At 43.2% G+C, this 20288-nt stretch overlaps 1 protein-coding gene across 3 annotated transcripts; it reads right to left on the bottom strand.

Moving 5' to 3' along the window:
• Nucleotides 1–10094: 10094 nt before the first annotated feature.
• Nucleotides 10095–14788, bottom strand: rpp25l (ribonuclease P/MRP 25 subunit-like). Of its 3 annotated transcripts, none has more exons than XM_014979145.2 (3): nt 14710–14781; nt 12966–13106; nt 10095–11024 (listed from the first exon to the last, which is right to left on the bottom strand). In XM_014979145.2, exon 3 carries the CDS (start codon nt 11022–11024, stop codon nt 10416–10418), a length of 609 nt encoding a protein of 202 aa, XP_014834631.2. In that variant the 5' UTR covers nt 12966–13106; nt 14710–14781; the 3' UTR covers nt 10095–10415. The 3 variants fall into 3 exon arrangements, with proteins under 3 accessions (XP_014834631.2, XP_087870390.1, XP_014834630.2); XM_088014264.1 differs by lacking the exon at nt 14710–14781 and adding an exon at nt 14561–14673; XM_014979144.2 differs by lacking the exon at nt 12966–13106 and having other exon boundaries at nt 14710–14788.
• Between the last annotated feature and the right edge of the window lie 5500 nt (nt 14789–20288).

Here is a 20288-nt window from a genome sequence, read left to right as displayed (position 1 = left end):
TTCCTCATAAACACAGTTTGGTGCTTTAATGCCATTTCCAAACAGTTCCTGTATCGGTCACGTGACTTGCTGAAACCAACACGCGCACCCATAGACATAATATAAGGATAGACCCTCATGGACCGCTCTCGCCTATTGGAGCTGACGAGATTTAGGGCGGCCATCTTGGAGCGGTCCACCACTCCACTCAGCGTTATGTGTTTAGCAGCACAATGACGTATCAGCGGATTTAATCCATCATAACACACTTTGTTACTGTAAACCATATTCAAACATCTATCAAAGCTACATTTATAAACAATTGTATTTTTAAGTATGTTTTTAATACATAGTTCATCATATTTAAATATGCTTAGTGGCTATAACAATAGAATAGGAATGGAATATTCTGATATCGATGTATGAAGAGCATATTACAAAGCACACAGCCGTTCATAGTTTATTTAATAAATTATTTAGTAATATCAATACATATTTATATAACTATACAAACACTAATAAATAAAGATTAATACTGAATTATATATATATATTTATATATATATATATATATATATGCTATATATATATATATATATATATAGATATATATATATATATATATATATATATATATATATATATATATATATATCTATATATATATATATATGTATATATATATATATATATGTATATATATGTATATATATATATATATGTATATATATATATATATATATATATATATATATATATATAGCCATATATATATATATATGGCCATATATATATATGGCCGAGCTGACTGTATAGCTCAGTGGGTAAGACACCAGTCTACCACCTGGGAGACCGGGGTTCGAATCCGGGCTGGGGCAAGTTACAACAGTGCAATTGAGCTATGCAGTGTCGGTCCCTAGGCAAGACCCTTGGAGCTATATACAACCCCTGGCAAAAAGTATGGAATCACCAGTGTTGGATGAGCACTCATTCAGACATTTCATGCTGTAAAACAAACTCAGATCAAAAACATGATACAATATTAAGGTCGTTCCAAAGTGCAACTTGTTGGCTTTCAGGAACACTCAAAGAAATGAAGAGAAAATATTGTGGAAGTCAGTGAATGATACTTTTATTGACCAAACACAGGGAAATAAATATGGAATCACTCAATTCTGAGGAAAAAAGTATGGAATCATGAAAAACGCATAAACAAAAGACCATTCAAAATACATCACTAGTATTTAGTTGCACCACCTTTGGCTTTTATAACAGCTTTCAGTCTTTGAGGCATGGACTTGATGAGTGACAAACAGTATTCTGCATCAATTTGGTGCCAACTCTCTTTGATAGCAGTTGCCAGATCAGCTTTGCTGGTTGGACCCTTCTTGTGGACCATTTTTTTCAATCTCCACCACAGGTTTTCAATTGGGTTGAGATCTGGACTATTTGCAGGCCATGACATCGACTGAATGTGTCTTTCTTCAAGGAATGCCTTCACTGTTTTTGCCCGATGGCACGATGCATTGTCATCTTGGAAAATTATTTCATCATCACCAAACATCTGTTCAATTGAAGGGATGAGAAAACTGTCCAAAATGTCAATGTAAACTTGTGCATTGATAGAAGAATTAACCACAGTCATCTCCCCAGTGCCTTTGCCTGACATGCAGCCCCATATCATCAAGGACTGTGGAAATTTGGTTGTTTTCTTCAGGCAGGCCTCTTCATAAATCTCACTGGAACGGCACCAAACAAAAGTTCCAGCATCATCACCTTGTCCAATGCAGATTCTTGACTCATCACTGAAGACAACTTTCATCCAGTCATCCACAGTCCATGATTGCCTCTCCTTAGCCCATTGGAGTCTCGTTCTTTTATGGTTAGGTGTCAATGCTGGTTTTCATTTAGCTTTCCTGTATTGAAATCCCATCTCCTTTAGGCGATTTCTTACGGTTCGGTCACATACATTGACTCCAACTTCCTCCCATTTATGCTTCATCTGTTTAGTTGTACTTTTTCGGTTTTCAAGACAAATGGCCTTAAGTTGTTTGTCTTGACGCTTTGATGTCTTTCTTGGTCTACCAGTACGCTTGGCTTTAACAACCATTCCATGCTGTTTGTATTTGGTCCATATCTTGGATACAGCTGACTGTGAACAGCCCACATCTTTAGCAACCATGCGTGACGGGTTACCTTCTTCAAGAAGTTTCACAATCCTCTCTTTTGTTTCAAGGGACATTTCTCTTGTTGGAGGCATGGTTCTCACCACTCCACTTCGTCCAGCAGCCCTCCAAGGTGTCATGACTGCAGGTGTTTTGAACTGCACACTAACGGGCACATCTAATCTGGGGCAGGTGTCCATTTAGGGAAAGGAAATAGACTGGGTGTGTCCTTTTTTTTCTACCTCCAATTTGAGTGATTCCACACTTTTTTCCTCAGAATTGAGTGATTCCATATTTATTTCCCTGTGTTTGGTCAATAAAAGTATCATTCACTGACTTCCACAATATTTTCTCTTCATGAGTGTTCCTGAAAGCCAACAAGTTGCACTTTGGAACGACCTTAATATTGTATCATGTTTTTGATCCGAGTTTGTTTTACAGCATGAAATGTCTGAATGAGTGCTCATCCAAGACTGGTGATTCCATACTTTTTGCCAGGGGTTGTAGCCTACCTCATACAATGAGAGACACTGATAAGCATGACATGCCGGCTCAGACGTCGCCCGGCCAAACAAGGTCTGCGTCAGGTGCTGGGGAACCAGAGCACCTTGATGAAAAATGGGCTACTGGAACAAGACGGAAATGGGCGAGAGACGAAAACATGGATCTGTTGGAATGCTATTACTCAAGTAACCCTAGTCAGAGGGGTTACATGCAAAGACTGAGGGTGGAATGGTTACTTCGACACCCACAGTCTACAATGACTGCCAAACAACTAGTAGCTCAGTGCTCCAACATCCGCAAACGGCAACTGCTATCACAACTTGAGATTGACGAGGTACAACACAAATGCTACGGCATAAGGGAGGAGCCCGGATGTAAGGTCAGGGGGGAGTTAACTACTCCCCACCCCGAGACTGGGTATGCAGCCCCAGTAATGAACGAACTATCAAAAAAGCTGAACGAGACAGCAACTGACCTGAGAGAGAGAATCGTGGCCCGAATGAACACCAGGCAACCCCGACGCCAATTACAACGGCTGAGTGAAGTACCATCAGAAAGTCTCATTGAAGATGTGAATGCAGCATTGAGAACAATCCCTACCAACACCATAACAGAAACCAATGAGCTGATATACAACTCAGCATCAGTGATCCTTGAAATGCTCGGCTATAAGAGCAACCATGAGACCCAATATCCATCATGGAAAAGACGGTTAGAGGCTAAGATCAAGATAACAAGGAGGGAAGTGAGCCAGCTGTCAGAGCTCCTAAGGGGTGCAATGAAAAGATCAGTACCCAAGAAGTACAGCCAGATGCCCATACCTGAAGCACTCGAAACTGCCAAACAAAGGCTCCAAGCCTTGGCCAGCCGCCTAAAGAGATACACAAGAGAGAATGAAGCCAGGAGGATCAACCGGCTCTTCTCCACCCAACCAGCTAAAGTGTACTCTCAATGGCAGGGTACTAACAACAGAGCAGACCCACCAAGGCTGGAGACTGAACAATACTGGAAAGGCATATGGGAAAGGGAGGCGTCCCACAACAGCAAGGCACAGTGGCTAACCTCTCTACGAGAGGACCACAGCAACCTCCCTGAACAAGCCCCGGTAACCATCACTGTGGCAGATGTCCAAGAAAGAGTCTCGGGTATGAAAAACTGGACAGCACCAGGGCCTGACATGATCCATGCCTACTGGCTAAAGAAACTCACTGCCCTCCATGAGCGACTGGCAGCTCAACTGAACCAGCTGCTACAGAATGGGACTCACCCTGAATGGTTAACTGAAGGGCGCACAATCCTGATCCAGAAGGATCCCTCAAAGGGTTCAGTCCCATCCAACTATCGGCCAATAACCTGTCTCTCTACAACATGGAAGCTCATGTCAGGCATCATAGCGGCTAAGATAAGCGGACACATGGATAAATACATGAGCACGGCACAGAAGGGCATCGGCATAAATAGTAGAGGAGCCAAACACCAACTCCTTGTAGACCACACAGTCGCCCGAGACTGCAAAACCCGACACACCAACCTGTGCACCGCTTGGATTGATTACAAGAAAGCCTATGACTCAATGCCACACACCTGGATCATTGAATGCTTAGAGATGTACAACATCAATAGGACTCTAAGAGCCTTCATTGCAAACTCGATGGGGCTGTGGAAAACCACCCTTGAAGCCAACTGCAAACCGCTTGCACAAGTGTCCATCAAATGTGGCATATACCAAGGAGATGCTCTGTCCCCACTGCTGTTCTGCATAGGCCTGAACCCCCTCAGCCAAATCATCAACAAGACTGGCTACGGATACCGACTTAAGAATGGGGCCACAATCAGTCACCTCCTCTACATGGATGACATCAAGCTGTACGCCAAGAGCGAGCGAGACATCGACTCACTGATCCACACCACCAGGATCTACAGCACTGACATTGGGATGTCATTCGGACTAGAGAATGTGGCCGGATGGTTACAAAGAGAGGGAAGGTCGTCCGCACAGAAGGGGTCTCACTCCCAGAGGGAACGATAGCAGACATAGAGCACAGCTACAAGTACCTGGGAATACCACAAGCAAATGGCAACCTCGATGAGGTCACAAGGAAAGGAGCCACAGCCAAATACCTCCAACGAATAAGGCAAGTCCTGAGAAGCCAGCTCAATGGCAAGAACAAGATCCGTGCAATAAACAGCTATGCCTTACCAGTAATCAGATACCCTGCCGGAATAATTAGCTGGCCAATGGAAGAGATGAAGGCCACGGATGTTAAGACTCGGAAGCTACTAACCATGCATGGAGGGTTCCACCCCAAATCCAGCACCCTGAGACTGTACACGAGCCGTAAGGAAGGAGGCAGAGGACTAGTGAGTGTGAGAGCCACTGTCCAGGATGAAACATCTAAGATCCATAAATACATCAAGGACAAAGCCTCAACGGACGATGTGCTCAGCGAATGTCTCAGGCAATGGGGAACAGAGGACAAGGTGCTGGAGGAACCATCATGGGAAGACAAGCCCCTACATGGGATGTACCACCGACAAATAACTGAAGTGGCTGATATCAGGAAATCCTACCAATGGCTGGAGAAAGCTGGACTCAAGGACAGCACGGAGGCCCTCATCCTGGCCGCCCAGGAACAGGCCCTAAACACCAGAGCAATAGAAGCTCAGATCTACCACACCAGACAAGACCCAAGGTGTAGGTTGTGCAAGGAGGCCTCTGAGACAGTCCAGCACATAACAGCAGGGTGCAAGATGCTGGCAGGGAAAGCGTACATGGAACGACATAACCAAGTGGCGGGCATAGTGTACAGGAACATCTGTGCAGAATATGGACTGGAAGCCCCGAGGTCAAAATGGGGGACACCCCCAAAGGTGGTGGAGAATGACCGAGCTAAGATCCTGTGGGACTTCCAGATCCAGACAGACAAGATGGTAATGTCGAACCAACCGGACATTGTGGTGGTGGATAAAGAACAGAGGAAAGCCGTTGTGGTGGATGTAGCAATACCAAGTGACCACAACATCAGGAAAAAGGAGCATGAGAAACTGGAGAAATACCAGGGCCTCAGAGAGGAACTGGAGAAGGCCTGGAAGGTGAAGACCACAGTGGTGCCTGTGGTCATCGGGGCCCTCGGGGCAGTCACCCCCAAACTGGAGCAGTGGCTCAAACAGATCCCAGGAACAACATCAGACATCTCAGTCCAGAAATGTGCAGTTCTAGGCACAGCCAAGATACTGCGCAGAACCCTCAAGCTCCCAGGCCTCTGGTAGAGGACCCGAGCTCAGAGGATGAAAGAGACCACCCACGGAGGGTGAGAGGGGAATTTTTTAATGTTTTTCAGCCGACGAGTCCAAAATCCAGTGAGATCCATCCGTGCTGCAGTGAATCCGTCTCTCTTTATAGATTTCTCCCTCTTCTTCCTCACATCGTGTCTTTAGGAAACTTTCAAAACAAAAGCAGAAGATTTAGGATGTATCTTACTTTGACAGAGTGAAAGAATATAAATAATAGTCTTTACCACCTGTGTAAACTTTGCCGGTGAATGTTATAACACTTAATATAAGTTTTATATGTGTTATATTGTTTCATTTCTAATATAGGCCCTTGTGTCAGATAATCTAAGTCAATGTTAGAGAATAATTAATTTCTTTATATTAACAGAATCTCAGTTAGCCTTCATAGCGGGGCTGAACCCGTATTACACCAAGCACTGTAGCTAATATTAGCTGGTATCTCGCCGGTGGACATAAATACAGTAAAGTAATATTCTAATCACAATATATACACAATAATATGTCCATCTTACTTGTGAAATGTTGTCTGTGGAGCCCTCACATCAATAATCCATCGACCAGAACAACAATATCCCTCAGTGCTGAGGCATCTTCTGCTGTTTTGGTTGAGCAAAGTAGGAGGGTATACCGCTCCAAGATGGCCGCCGTATTTCCTGCGCCGGAGCGGCCAATCAGTGGTCTACAGGTGCTGGTCATAAAATTAGAATATTGTGATAAAGTTCATTATTTTCCATAATGTCATGATAAAAATTAAATTGTCATATATTTTAGATTCATTGCACACCAACTGAAATATTTCAGGTCTTTTATTGTTTTAATTTTGATGATTTTGGCAAACAGCTCATGAAAACCCAAAATCCCTGTCTCAAAAAATTAGAATATTATGAAAAGGTTCTCTGAACGAGCAATAAAAATAATCATCTGAATCAACAAAGTAACTCTAAACACCTGAAAAAGATTCCTGAGGCCTTTAAAAACTCCCAGCCTGGTTCATTACTCAAAACCGCAATCATGGGTCAGACTGCTGACCTGACTGCTGTCCAGAAGGCCATCACTGACATCCTCAAGCAAGAGGGTGAGAAACAGAAAGAAATTTCTGAACGAATCGGCTGTTTGCAGAGTGTTATATCAAGGCACCTCAGTGGGAAGTCAGTAGGAAGGAAAAAGTGTGGCAGAAAACGCTGCACAACGAGAAGAGGTGACCGGACCCTGAGGAAGATTGTGGAGAAGGGCCGATTCCAGACCAAATTAAATTTTCATCTCCATAAAACTTTTCAGCAGATGGAAGCATGAAGTGCTCCAAAATCTTCTGATAGCTGCTGCATTGATCCTGCCCTTGATAAAACCCAGTGGACCAACACCAGCAGCTGACATGGCACCCAGACCATCACTGACTGTGGGTACTTGACACTGGACTTCTGGCATTTTGGCATTTCCTTCTCCCCAGTCTTCCTCCAGAGTCTGGCACTTTGATTTCCGAATGACATGCAAAGTTTGCTTTCATCCGAAAAAAGTACTTTGGACCACTGAACAACAGTGGTCCAAAGTGCTGCTTCTCTGTAGCCCAGGTCAGGCGCTTCTGCCGCTGTTTCTGGTTCAAAAGTGGCTTGACCTTTGACCTGGGGAATGCGGCACCTGTAGCCCATTTCCTGCACACGCCTGTGCACAGTGGCTCTGGATGTTTCTACTCCAGACTCAGTCCACTGCTTCCCCCAAGGTCTGGAATCGGCCCTTCTCCACAATCTTCCTCAGGGTCCGGTCACCTCTTCTCGTTGTGCAGCGTTTTCTGCCACACTTTTTCCTTCCTACTGACTTCCCATTGAGGTGCCTTGATATAACACTCTGCAAACAGCCGATTCGTTCAGAAATTTCTTTCCGTTTCTCACCCTCTTGCTTGAGGATGTCAGTGATGGCCTTCTGGACAGCAGTCAGGTCAGCAGTCTGACCCATGATTGCGGTTTTGAGTAATGAACCAGGCTGGGAGTTTTTAAAGGCCTCAGGAATCTTTTTCAGGTGTTTAGAGTTACTTTGTTGATTCAGATGATTATTTTTATTGCTCGTTCAGAGAACCTTTTCATAATATTCTAATTTTTTGAGACAGGGATTTTGGGTTTTCATGAGCTGTTTGCCAAAATCATCAAAATTAAAACAATAAAAGACCTGAAATATTTCAGTTGGTGTGCAATGAATCTAAAATATGTGACAATTTAATTTTTATCATGACATTATGGAAAATAATGAACTTTATCACAATATTCTAATTTTATGACCAGCACCTGTACTCTTATGTTATGTCTATGCGCGCACCGACCCGGGTTTGGTCTGTGGGCTTGACGCATGCGCTGGTGCATCGGTGTTGCCGGACCCGTCACTAGTAAAAACAAGAGGTCTCACTCCAACATAAACTGTAGATCAGGGGTCCCCAAGCTTTTTGAGACTGGAGCTACTTTATGGGTCCAGAGTAACACGAAGGGCTGCTTGTTTGATAAAGACATACATTTTCTTGGCTCAGCCTTTATAACAATAATACATATGATTACATGTGGTCTAACCATGTTAATGTTACTGACTATAGTTGTCAGTAATGATTTACCATGGCAGACATGGTTAATTGCTATTATGTGATCAGAAGTTCTTAGTTCAGAGTTTTAAGTTTTATTCCCTTTTTTAGCTTTTCTGTGTGATTCTAAATTTCTCACAAGTGACTGACGGTCTGGATTATTGGAGCAGCTGGACGCACTGTGAGATTTTCCTTTAAATAGAAAAGGAAAAGAATAGTTGTTTTATTATCTAATCCTCTTTACTATTAACAACATTGTAGAGAATAAAATATATTTAGTGTCCAAACATCTTGTACGTAGCGCACATCAGTGTGAGTCTGTGGGGGTCAAAGGGCAGGCAAAAGGCTAAATCTGACTGGTCAGTTACTTTTGTTAATTTGGTGCTTTTCCTGTGAGCTAATAATGAATGAGCTCCTCCGTTGTTCTAAGATCCGCCTGAGCTTTTTACCCTGCACGGTTCTGACGGGTCGCCGGTTTATTAGCCTTTTTGTGGTTTAGCAAACTGAAAAACTGACAGGTCACCATCGAAAAAACACTTAGATCAGAGAGTAGCACAAAACTATCACTGCAGCTGACCTGCAACAGCTCAACCACCTGTCTAACCAAAACCAGCATAAACCTAAACCACAAGAGCAGCGGACTTTTTTTAAATTTATTTCAAACGGTGCTAAATAATAAAGACATGGAAGCGAAGCCGACCTGAGATCCACGGAAAGAGGAGGATGCTGATCCCAGGTTCAGGGGTCAGACGTCCAGAGGAGGAGAAGGTGAAGCAACAATGTTTGTTTAATTTCTACTCTGTTGGGAAAAGTTTCGACTGGATTAAACTGTTTAACCTGCAGGCTGAGTCGCTCAGGAGGAGCAGCAGATCTCAGCCATCCGGACCCGCCAGAACCACACGGTAAAAAGCTCAGCCGGGATCCAAACGGCCGCTGTTGGAACTACGATGGGATCAAACTCCGCTCACTAATGTTTCGCTTACAGAAAAAGCGCCAAATAAAAGTAAACTGACCAGAAACATTTAGGCTGAGGTGCTGCGGGTCCAGCTGCAGGCGCTGCTGCCCTCTGATTACATCCTGCAGGCGTCTGCGCACCATTCTGAACTTTAACCCCAGAAAAGAGTTGGAAACATACCGCTAATTATTTTAAACTTCTTTATAATTCTAAACATAAACTAATATTATTTCAAGGTAAAAACGTCTTTTTGGCAGTGCTCCCTGGTGGCAGTGGCTATTTTTAGAACTTGCTCCGGCGGCGCCGTGTTGGTGACCCCTGCTGTCCATGTTGGAAAAAAACATGTTTTCATTTAATATATCCACAAATTTTTATCAATTAATAGCAGTAATACTTAATATTACTCAAGTAAAAATAAAAAGTACAGCAGAATGAAACTACTCCTGAAAGTACATTTAAAGTGAAGATACGATGTTACTGCAGCTGCTGAGGGAAAGTTATCAGGTTTCATTTTGGAGTATCAGAGTAAAGGAACTCATTTTCATTGTTTAGTTGCTGTTTGTAAAAGAGATCAGTCAGATCATATAAATAAAGGTGAAATTAGTAAAAAGTAGAGAAGCATGCTGCACTTTTCAGATTTTTTTCTCACAAAAACAGGACAGTTTAATGTTAAAGGGTGTGAATACTTTTTCACAGATGGAGGCAGTTTCAGTAAATCTTGATTAAATCATGATGGAACAAAAAATATCAAACTGGACTTGAAATAAATAAAAAAATGGAGAAGCAGGCCACACTTTTTAGCTTCAGTTTGTCACAAAGTTCCCCAGTAAAAACCAGGATGGTTTGAAGTCAGCAGGGTGTGAATACTTTCTCCTGCTGAACTTTATTAAATCAAAACATCAAGCTGGACGTGAACTTAAACATGGAGTCACTTCCTGTCCAGTTGCTATGGAAACCTTTACTGTCCTTTGCCAGGCTCTCTGGAGCGGCCGGTGTGTCTGCCGGAGCCCCTCCCTCTTCCTCCTCCTCCTCCTCTCCTCCTGCGGGGCCCAGTGCGGGGCCCTGGCCCGCTGGCACCCTCCGGGGCCCACAGGGCGTCATAGCGACCCGGCGCCTGGTAGCCGGGCTGCTCCGGGTCCAGCGGCTCCCGGGACAGCAGGATCCAGACGGCCGGCAGTTTCCTGCTGACGGTCAGACTGTCCAAGCCGGCGCCGGCCTCCAGCGGCTCCCACACCTCCAGAACCGTGGACTGGGCCAGCCGGGTCAGCTGGTGCAGCCCCTTCAGGCGCCGCTTCACCACTTCTGCGCAGGTGATCGCCTTGGAAACGGCCCGGCCGCTGGCGCTGAACAGCAGCTGACTGCAGGCCGGACCGGGGCTGGAACCGGGCTCCTCCCCCTCCTCCTGGGCCCGGCCCAGCCCGACCTCCAGCCGGCTCAGGGCGAAGCGCAGCAGGTTCCGGATCTTGCTGCCGTCTCTGACCCGGACCTCCGGCGTGTCGGCGGGAAGCCCGGCGAACGGAGAGACGCACGGCTGCTCCACGACCCGGGCCCGGCTGTAGTTCTCCATCTGGAACCAGAACCAAACCGTCAGATCAAGCTCACACCACCAGGGGGCTCCCAGAGTACCAAGCTGGCATGAGGACAATTATAAACACCTAAAATAACATGAAACACACCAGAAGTGATCCGCGCCATCTTGGTAGGAAATGCAGAGAAAGATACATAGACAAAATGGCTGCTGTGGGGATCAACCGTATGAGACAGAGAGGAAGCAAGCTGCTCTGACCGCCGGCCAACGCTCACCTAACCCCACCCCTAACCCTCACCACCTGGAGAGCAGGAACAGTTCCTCCACTTGAATCCATGTTGATGCAGACTATCACCCTTTAAAAGGATTCATTGAGAACGGACGAACTGAGTAACACGGTTTTGCTGACTGGAACCGTCACTACATGTAGCAACACAGAGGCTACGCAGCAACACAGAGGCTACGCGCAGCAACACAGAGGCTACGCGCAGCAACACAGAGGCTACGCGTAGCAACACAGAGGCTACGCGCAGCGACACAGAGGCTACGCGCAGCAACACAGAGGCTACGCGCAGCAACACAGAGGCTACGCGCAGCGACACAGAGGCTACGCGCAGCAACACAGAGGCTACGCGTAGCAACACAGAGGCTACGCGCAGCGACACAGAGGCTACGCGCAGCGACACAGAGGCTACGCGCAGCGACACAGAGGCTACGCGTAGCAACACAGAGGCTACGCGCAGCGACACAGAGGCTACGCGCAGCGACACAGAGGCTACGCGTAGCGACACAGAGGCTACGCGCAGCGACACAGAGGCTACGCGTAGCAACACAGAGGCTACGCGCAGCAACACAGAGGCTACGCGCAGCGACACAGAGGCTACGCGCAGCGACACAGAGGCTACGCGCAGCGACACAGAGGCTACGCGCAGCGACACAGAGGCTACGCGCAGCGACACAGAGGCTACGCGCAGCGACACAGAGGCTACGCGCAGCGACACAGAGGCTACGCGCAGCGACACAGAGGCTACGCGCAGCGACACAGAGGCTACGCGCAGCAACACAGAGGCTACGCGCAGCAACACAGAGGCTACGCGCAGCGACACAGAGTCTACTCGTAGCGACACAGAGGCTACGCGTAGCGACACAGAGGCTACTCGTAGCGACACAGAGGCTACGCGTAGCGACACAGAGGCTACGCGTAGCGACACAGAGGCTACGCGTAGCGACACAGAGGCTACGCGTAGCGACACAGAGGCTACTCGTAGCGACACAGAGGCTACGCGTAGCAACACAGAGGCTACGCGTAGCAACACAGAGGCTACGCGTAGCAACACAGAGGCTACTCGTAGCAACACAGAGGCTACGCGTAGCAACACAGAGGCTACGCGTAGCAACACAGAGGCTACGCGTAGCAACACAGAGGCTACGCGTAGCAACACAGAGGCTACGCGTAGCAACACAGAGGCTACGCGTAGCAACACAGAGGCTACTCGTAGCAACACAGAGGCTACATGCTACATGTCTCTGCTGCGAAATATAAGATATCAAGCTGTTTATCAGGTGATATGACTAAACGAGTTAAAATAATACGACTTAAATACTGCGCTGATTTTGTTTGGCTTGTTCCTCCATGGTTAAAAACAACCATGGCTGTTAGGATCTATGCTCGTCTTAAAACCCATCTATTTTACTCAGCTTTCAACTCCAGCGGGATCTACTTTTAAATTGTATGTTTGGTTGTTTGTTGTTAAACTGTAAGAGTTGTTTCTTTTTTGTTTTTTTAATTATGTTGTGTTTTAATGTACAGCACTTTGTATCAGCTGTGGCTGTTTTAAATGCTTTATAAATAAAGTTGGTATGGTATAAATTATGCTAATGCTACCAGCTAGGTGACACACACAGGAGTTTAATGATGATGAAGCATCTGGTGTTGGCATAGTGGACCCTGGTCCAGTTACAGATCGACCCGGTTCTCACCTCAAACAAAAACTAATCAAAATGATTCGCTTCAGGTCCAAACGTGATCAATTTCCGGTCTGAGTGGTTCTGGTTCCATCTGACCCGCAGCTGGGTCCAAACTAGGTCGTCAACAGAAACAGGATCCGTGCAGCAGACTGGCTGAAAAACAGAAGAACCACGGTGCTGAAGACAGGGGCGCGGTAGAGAGGGAAAAGTTATGACAGTTCTAAGGGCCCTTAGAATTTAGCAGTAAAAAGGCGAGCAACACTGTGTTCAATTACAACCCAGTTAGCATCATTCCAGAGAATCCATAGGAATTTCTCTTTTTACAATTACACAACAAAAACAATGTATTTTGTTGCTGACAGAAATTCAAACAATCTTTATAAAATGATAATAAAAAACAGCCTCCTGTCTGGACTGCAGCCAGTCCACACAGTTTTACCTTGGCTTGCATTTAAATTACAGATATCTGTTGCCACGTCCCTCCTGACCCGTCCTCTCCTAAGTGAAATTAAAGCTGCAGTATGTAACTTTTATAAAAATATATTTTTCTACATATATAAAAAAATATTTTTCTACATATTTGTTAAAACTGTCATTATGTATGGCATGAGAGATAATTTGTGAAAAAATTATTTTCCTCTGCCTTCTCCCAGCGCTATCTAGAAACAACCAATCAGAGGCAGAAGGCGGGTTTTAGCGTTGTCAATCACAATCTCATGTGGTGCTGCTCATCTTCCCTCCCCCTTGCTCTGTGCTGTGCTGCAGCTAGCAGAGCACAGAGCTGTGCAGATTCAAACTGTGAATGCTCAGTTTAGTTACCATAGCTACCAGTGATGGCAGATAAACATTTTCCTGTAACGATAAGTTGTTTCTCCTCCATTAGCACATTTAGCAGTGAATGAATGATGTTGATTAATACACTAAAACCCTCCTCCTGGTTCTGATTGGTTGTTCATGGTCAGAACGGTGCATTACTTTAGCGAACAGTACTTCAGGGAGGAGGTGAAGGAGACTGATTTTTTTCACAGATTATCTGTCTGGTAGCAAACTGTTGCAACATTGTGACAACATTAACAAATATGGAGATACTCAAGAAACTGTAACAGTAGTTGCGGAGGGGGGGCCCAATTTAATTTTTTGTCATGGGGCCCAAGATTCCTGGCGGCGCCCCTGGCTGAAGAGGCCCAGTCAAAGTCGAGACCTGACTGAAATAAATGAAGGTGCCAGGCACCTCGTATAATTATTTCCCTCTGTTTACTAAAAACTAAATTTACAAAGTCAAATATTTTTAAATAAATTTGGTCCCTTTCGGCCCTCCATACAGCACTATTATTCTGAAAATCATTTAGACCCCCTACTTAGTGTCTCGAGACCCCCAGTGGTTCCCGCCCCATACTTTGGGAACCTAAAGCTCTTCAGAACCTCTTTGTCACTGGATTGACCCGGAACCAGTCGGTTCTGTCTGCTCACCGAACTCTACAGGGATTTTCTTAAAATTTTCTCTGACCTCCGGACCGAACCGAGTCGGAACCGACAAGCTTTCCAGGAAAACATGGCGCCTTCTGAAACCTGCAGGAGAATTTCAGCTAAAATGACTTCAAACCAACCGGCGGCTCGGTTTCCCAGAGCTCCTGGTTCTGGTACCGGGTTTAGTTCGGTTCGGTTTGGGGTTATCAGCCCGCTTCGCTCCAACGAGCCATAAAAAAAACATCAAACTTCAGGTCAGTTACGCAAAGAAATGTGAGAAAACTTTTACCTGTGATGTTTCACTGGACTCTCCACATGTTTACTTCGGTTACGACAGTTGGCGCTGCCGTAAGTTGACAGTAGCTGCCGCAAATTGTCGTTAGCTTTTGTAGTTTTGAGCCAGAAATGCAGCTAAACGGATTTTTACTCGTCAGAACAGATAAACACCGGGATTATTAATCAGGATTTATATCAGATTACTGGAGTATGAGGCTGCTGATGTTATGATTTGTTAGATAGATAGATCTAATAAACATATCTATCTATCTATCGATTTTATTACAGGTTCAATGTCCAAATTACATAAAAAAAGAAAACAAATACAATAAAAGAATAAAAAGTACTATAAAAAGGCCTCCTAACCATTCAGTTTTATTTATGTTTCTTATTGTGATGAAGGAAAGAGAACAGGGATAAGCTGTTACTACTACTAATAATAGAGTCTGGTTATATACTATGTATAATTTTTCTGTGAAGGTTTCCTCTCCTGATGTAGAATGGCGCCCCTCTTGAGGGCGCCATTCTATGTTTAACAACAAGTTTTCCGTCTGCACTGGTCCAAATGTTTGGCTGGTGCCTGGAAAAATACAGATAGAAAATATAGAAATGTAATTTATTGTCCCTCAGTGAGGAAATTCACTGGTAAAGATAAATAGACTCAAATACAGACGATAAAACATAAGAAATGTAATATCTGAGGCTGTGATCATAATCCAGACACTTGATCTAAATACTTTGTGTTTTACTTTTATTAATTAGATGTACTTTTTTTTCCTTTTTTTTTTTACATTGTGACGTTCCCCTCCACTCCACGTGGAGGGGAACGTCATTTATGGGCTCTTTGCACCTAAATGAAATGAAATGAATGAATGTTCAGCTCATTCATTAGGTGCTCTTTGCACCTAAGGCGTTGACGTCACATCTCCAGGAGCTAATGCGGCTCACTTGTTTCCGCTTTGAGTTACCATGACTGGTAGAAAAGACTAAGTCGTATTTCAGATGCAAAAAAACAATACTATTAACATTGTTGTCTTCCTAATATAATGGGCTTTTAAGTTTTCATTAATTTCGAAGCGAACCTGAATTAAGAAGATGGCTTGTAAATATCTGTCACTACCAGTTAAAGCTAACGCTGCACCACACAAAGTTTGCAGCCTTCACTTCACTCCGGATCAGCCTAAAACTACCGGGGATACGGATGGTAAATAAAGGAGCCTCCCTGAGTTATTTCCATGGAATCACTTCTATATTCAGCCTGAAAGAGTTTATGGGAACGAGAGAGCAGACCAGAGCCAGACAGCCGAGCAACTGATCCGCCTGTACATCCCGCTGTAAACACCGTCCTATCTGAGCTCTTCACAAGAAACATGCAAAGGTAATAAAACAAAATAACACGGAGACATGAAGCAACACGGTCATATTTTTCTAAAAGCAGCAACTTTGAACCTGAACAGCTGAACCAGATCTCTGACACCAGAGCTGCGCTACTGTCAAGCTATGAGGCTTGTTGAGCTCCGTCAGGCTTCGGAAGTAAAAAGCCCGAACCGGAACCGAACCCCGTTAGTCTGTGACACTAACGACAATAAACACGCATAATATACTTGAAAATAAGATAAATCAGTGATTCTTGAGAATAGGGACAAAATGGGTTTTAATTTTCCCATATTTTTTTAAATTATTTCTCAACCTTATGTATGCAAATATGACAAATAATGTTTAGAAAATATGAAGATGCTAAGGTACAGGCTCCCAGTTGCGAATTTTTAAAAAAAAAATTACATTTTTAATCGACCTGACCCAAAACTTTGTCATCACCATCTGACAAAAATAAATCTAAAATGATTTTTAAAATACCCCATTAGTGATATTTTTACTCAATTTACAGACAAATGCTTCTCAAGAAATAAAATAAATATTATTTAAAACAAAAAACAAGAAAAAGTCCATCTGATGGAGTTGACAGTGCATGACGGAGTTGACACAGAACTGAAGGTGGTGACAAACTAGTGAGTAAAATGAAAAACTTGCTACATGTGAAGTAATGCAATTCATGTAAAATACATTAAAATGAATTAGTTGCACATTTAAGTGAGATTTGACAACAATTTCACTGAAAGAGTCAGAAAAACTCTGACGGAGTTGACATCTGACGGAGTTGAAGAAATGCCAAACTACCTCAATTTATACGATGTTACTCTGAAGGAGGCCATATTGTAGCTCGTCAGGTCCATGAAATCTTTACAGTTTACCAAAATTAAGCTTTTATTTCGCAAAATTTTATCAAAGTTTTGTAAATTATCAGTTATGGAGTTGACACATCATGGTTGTGACAAACAACTTAGGAATAAAACAGAAGAAAAAACTAAAGAATAACTTAAGCTAACCGGAGCTAACTAGCCTCTTAGCAAAGGAAGAGAAAAGACGACGTCATGGGGTCCTCAGAAGTTCTGGTGCCCCCCAATAATGCCTGATTTTTTTACATTCTTTTCATTTCTGACGGTGTTGACAAAAACTAAGGACAAATTTCAACGGAGTTGGAAAATATCTAAAAATTATTTTTAATTCAATTTATCGATACTTTTATAATTATTTATATGACTACTTATACTTAGTTGTCATAATATATAATTTTAGTATTTCTTTAATTGTTTTAAACTATAAGAATGTATTGAGTTCTGCTCCTGGACAAGGGCTTTTACAGGCATCATCCACCGACTACAATGTTTAAAATAAAAAAATATTCAGCAAAAAAAAGAAAAATATACATTGTTGTGCTCACATGACCCAGGTTAGTTTAGTTAGATATTTGAAAAAAATATATTTTGTGTATATTTTATTCAAATTTCATGCTTTATCCATAGGACCTGTTTTGTCCCTATTCTCAAGAATCACTGAAATACATTGTCCGTTAGAATGTTTAGATACTTAAATAGCACATTTTACAAGAACAATGTCCGAGAATATTGCCTACTAGCATAAGCTAACGTTAATGTTAGCCACAAAGTTTAAGTAAAACTCATCTTCGTGTCAGTGAATGTATAACGAGGCGAACATCTAAAACCTTTCTCCAGCTGACTTGTTGGGGCTTCGGATCGATGTACAAACCTTGGCCAAGCCCTGCAAGCACCTAATGTAAAAGGCCATTTTCAATAGATCAGAAACAATCGAGCCGCTTTTCCCCAAACGCGGAGGCTGAGATGCAAAGAGTCCATAAATTGTGTTTTGTCCCGAGGCGGACCGGAAAGGGCGGGACCATGATCCGCTAGGCTCCAGCGCATCCTGGATATATAAGCAGCCCGCTCCAGTGCGTCATGTCAAAAAAAAAAAAGTAGTATTCAATCAAAAAATAAAAAAATTAAAACAAAAAAATCTTAAAAATGTTTTAATCATAAAAATAATTTTTTTATGAAACAAAAAATGTTTAAAGAGTTTTGTTTTTTGTTTTTTAAAAAAATTGAAATCACTAATTTTTGTTTGAAACTTTTATTTCTGCATATCAGAAATTTTTGGTTGACAGTTGGTTTGGTTGAAGCTCCTGTTTTTTGGTTGAACTCGTTTTCTTGCTTATACAACTTTATTTGCTTTGGCGAAGCTTACATGAACATTCTGGGCGGGGCTTAAGGACGAGCGATGTAAGACGTGTTCCGATTGGTTAGCGCTGCCTAAAGCGGATGACTCCCTGAGATCTCAGAACTCCGTCCCGAACTGCAGGGCTTCGGTGACGGGACACAGAATGTGATGGTAAGTAATCTTCACAAAACTACACCGTTTAGCAGCTTCTAAAGTGTCCACCCTGTTTCAAAGAAGAAATCTTACTCAACTTATGACGACAGTCACATATTTTGTCTGCCGCGATCCCCGGTAGCATATTGTGCTAGCTAATGTTAGCACTAGGTAAAGTTCATAAACTAGGCTTGTGTAATATTCGCCTGTCTTTATGTTGAATTCATTAACCAGCGCACCTCTGTCGAGTGGCATTAAGCGTGGAAAATACCAAATATATCTGGAGGAAATATGTGTTAAAAACTGTTGTGTAATCCTCCGTGTGTGTGTTTTAACTAGCATTGAAGCTAAAGTGGGAAAACAGCAGATCGTTGCTCCAATGTTATCAGGTCCACGTTAATCTGCACCACACGTCAAGTGACTGTGCAGATGATTTATTTACCAAGCACATAATCAGTGCTGTCGATGAGGGGAGGCAGTGTAACTCTTAAATATATATTTTCTTCCAGATTAAAATGTAAAACTAAGCTGGTAGGTCACAGGCCGAAGGAGGATATTCACATAATTTCTGTTTATTATTATTTGGTGTGTGTGTCTTGTACTTAGTTTTATTCCGAATTAGATGTAATATGCCTTTTGCTGTGTTATATTAAATTAATTTGGTGTTCTCCTAACTCCCCATCCTAGTATGACCAGCAGAGTGCAGCTGAAGCAGGACAGGCTTGTAGGTCTTACTGATTCCTCCAGCTGCTAGAGACGATCAGAGCATGAGGATGGAGAGACCAGCAAGTGTTGAGTCAGAGAAGGTCAGGTAGGGAAGGAAGTGTTGCTTTTAAGTACAAGACACACACACACCAAATAATAATAAACAGAAATTATGTGAATATCCTCCTTCGGCCTGTGACCTACCAGCTTAGTTTTACATTTTAATCTGGAAGAAAATATATATTTAAGAGTTACACTGCCTCCCCTCATCGACAGCACTGATTATGTGCTTGGTAAATAAATCATCTGCACAGTCACTTGACGTGTGGTGCAGATTAACGTGGACCTGATAACATTGGAGCAACGATCTGCTGTTTTCCCATTTTAGCTTCAATGCTAGTTAAAACACACACACACACACACACACACACACACGGAGGATTACACAACAGTTTTTAACACATATTTCCTCCAGATATATTTGGTATTTCCCACGCTTAATGTGTAAGAGCGAAAATACCATTTAAGGGGTTGTTTTTCTGAAAAGGATTTTGGCGTCTCACTAGATCGACCTGACCGACTCCTTTCCTCCCATTTGCGTGCAAAGCGCAAATGGAACCAAAAAATGACTTGGAAAGGATGTTTGTTTGGAAAAGATAAGAACAATTTGAGATAAACTGTCCTATTCAGCAATTCTGAAATGGAGCAGATGTTGAGTTCATGAGGTCTCAAATATTTTAAAGGTCGTCCAAAACACACTCAGTATAAGTCACGCGAAAATCTTTATGCAAATCAAGGATAGCAACGCCATTGGTTGAAACTTTCCAACTCACATCAGTGAGGAGAAGAGTGTATAAAAAATGGGTGATGTTTAGAATACGAGGAGATTTTTGTTGAGACTTTGGAAGATTTTTGAGTATTGAACTGATGAAACTGTAATGAGGAATCCGTGGTAGTGTAATCAATCTCCGGCTGGTCTATGGCCTAGCAGCTTGAACTATGTCTCCGTGGATTATTTCTTTTACTTATATATTTAAGAGTTTAGCCACCCTTCAATTCTCTAATAAATGCCACTCGACAGAGGTGCGCTGGTTAATGAATTCAACATAAAGACAGGCGAATATTACACAAGCCTAGTTTATGAACTTTACCTAGTGCTAA

The sequence above is a fragment of the Poecilia mexicana genome, unplaced genomic scaffold (genome assembly GCF_051168715.1).
Source record: "Poecilia mexicana isolate PSO_F unplaced genomic scaffold, ASM5116871v1 scaffold_16, whole genome shotgun sequence".
Taxonomy (NCBI): Eukaryota; Metazoa; Chordata; class Actinopteri; order Cyprinodontiformes; family Poeciliidae; genus Poecilia; species Poecilia mexicana.
This window is presented reverse-complemented; position numbering and strand designations above follow the sequence as displayed.

Bases quoted from the DNA above. Each gene is read 5' to 3' on its own strand.
- rpp25l (XM_014979144.2), bottom strand. From the start codon at position 11,024: ATGGAGAACTACAGCCGGGCCCGGGTCGTGGAGCAGCCGTGCGTCTCT.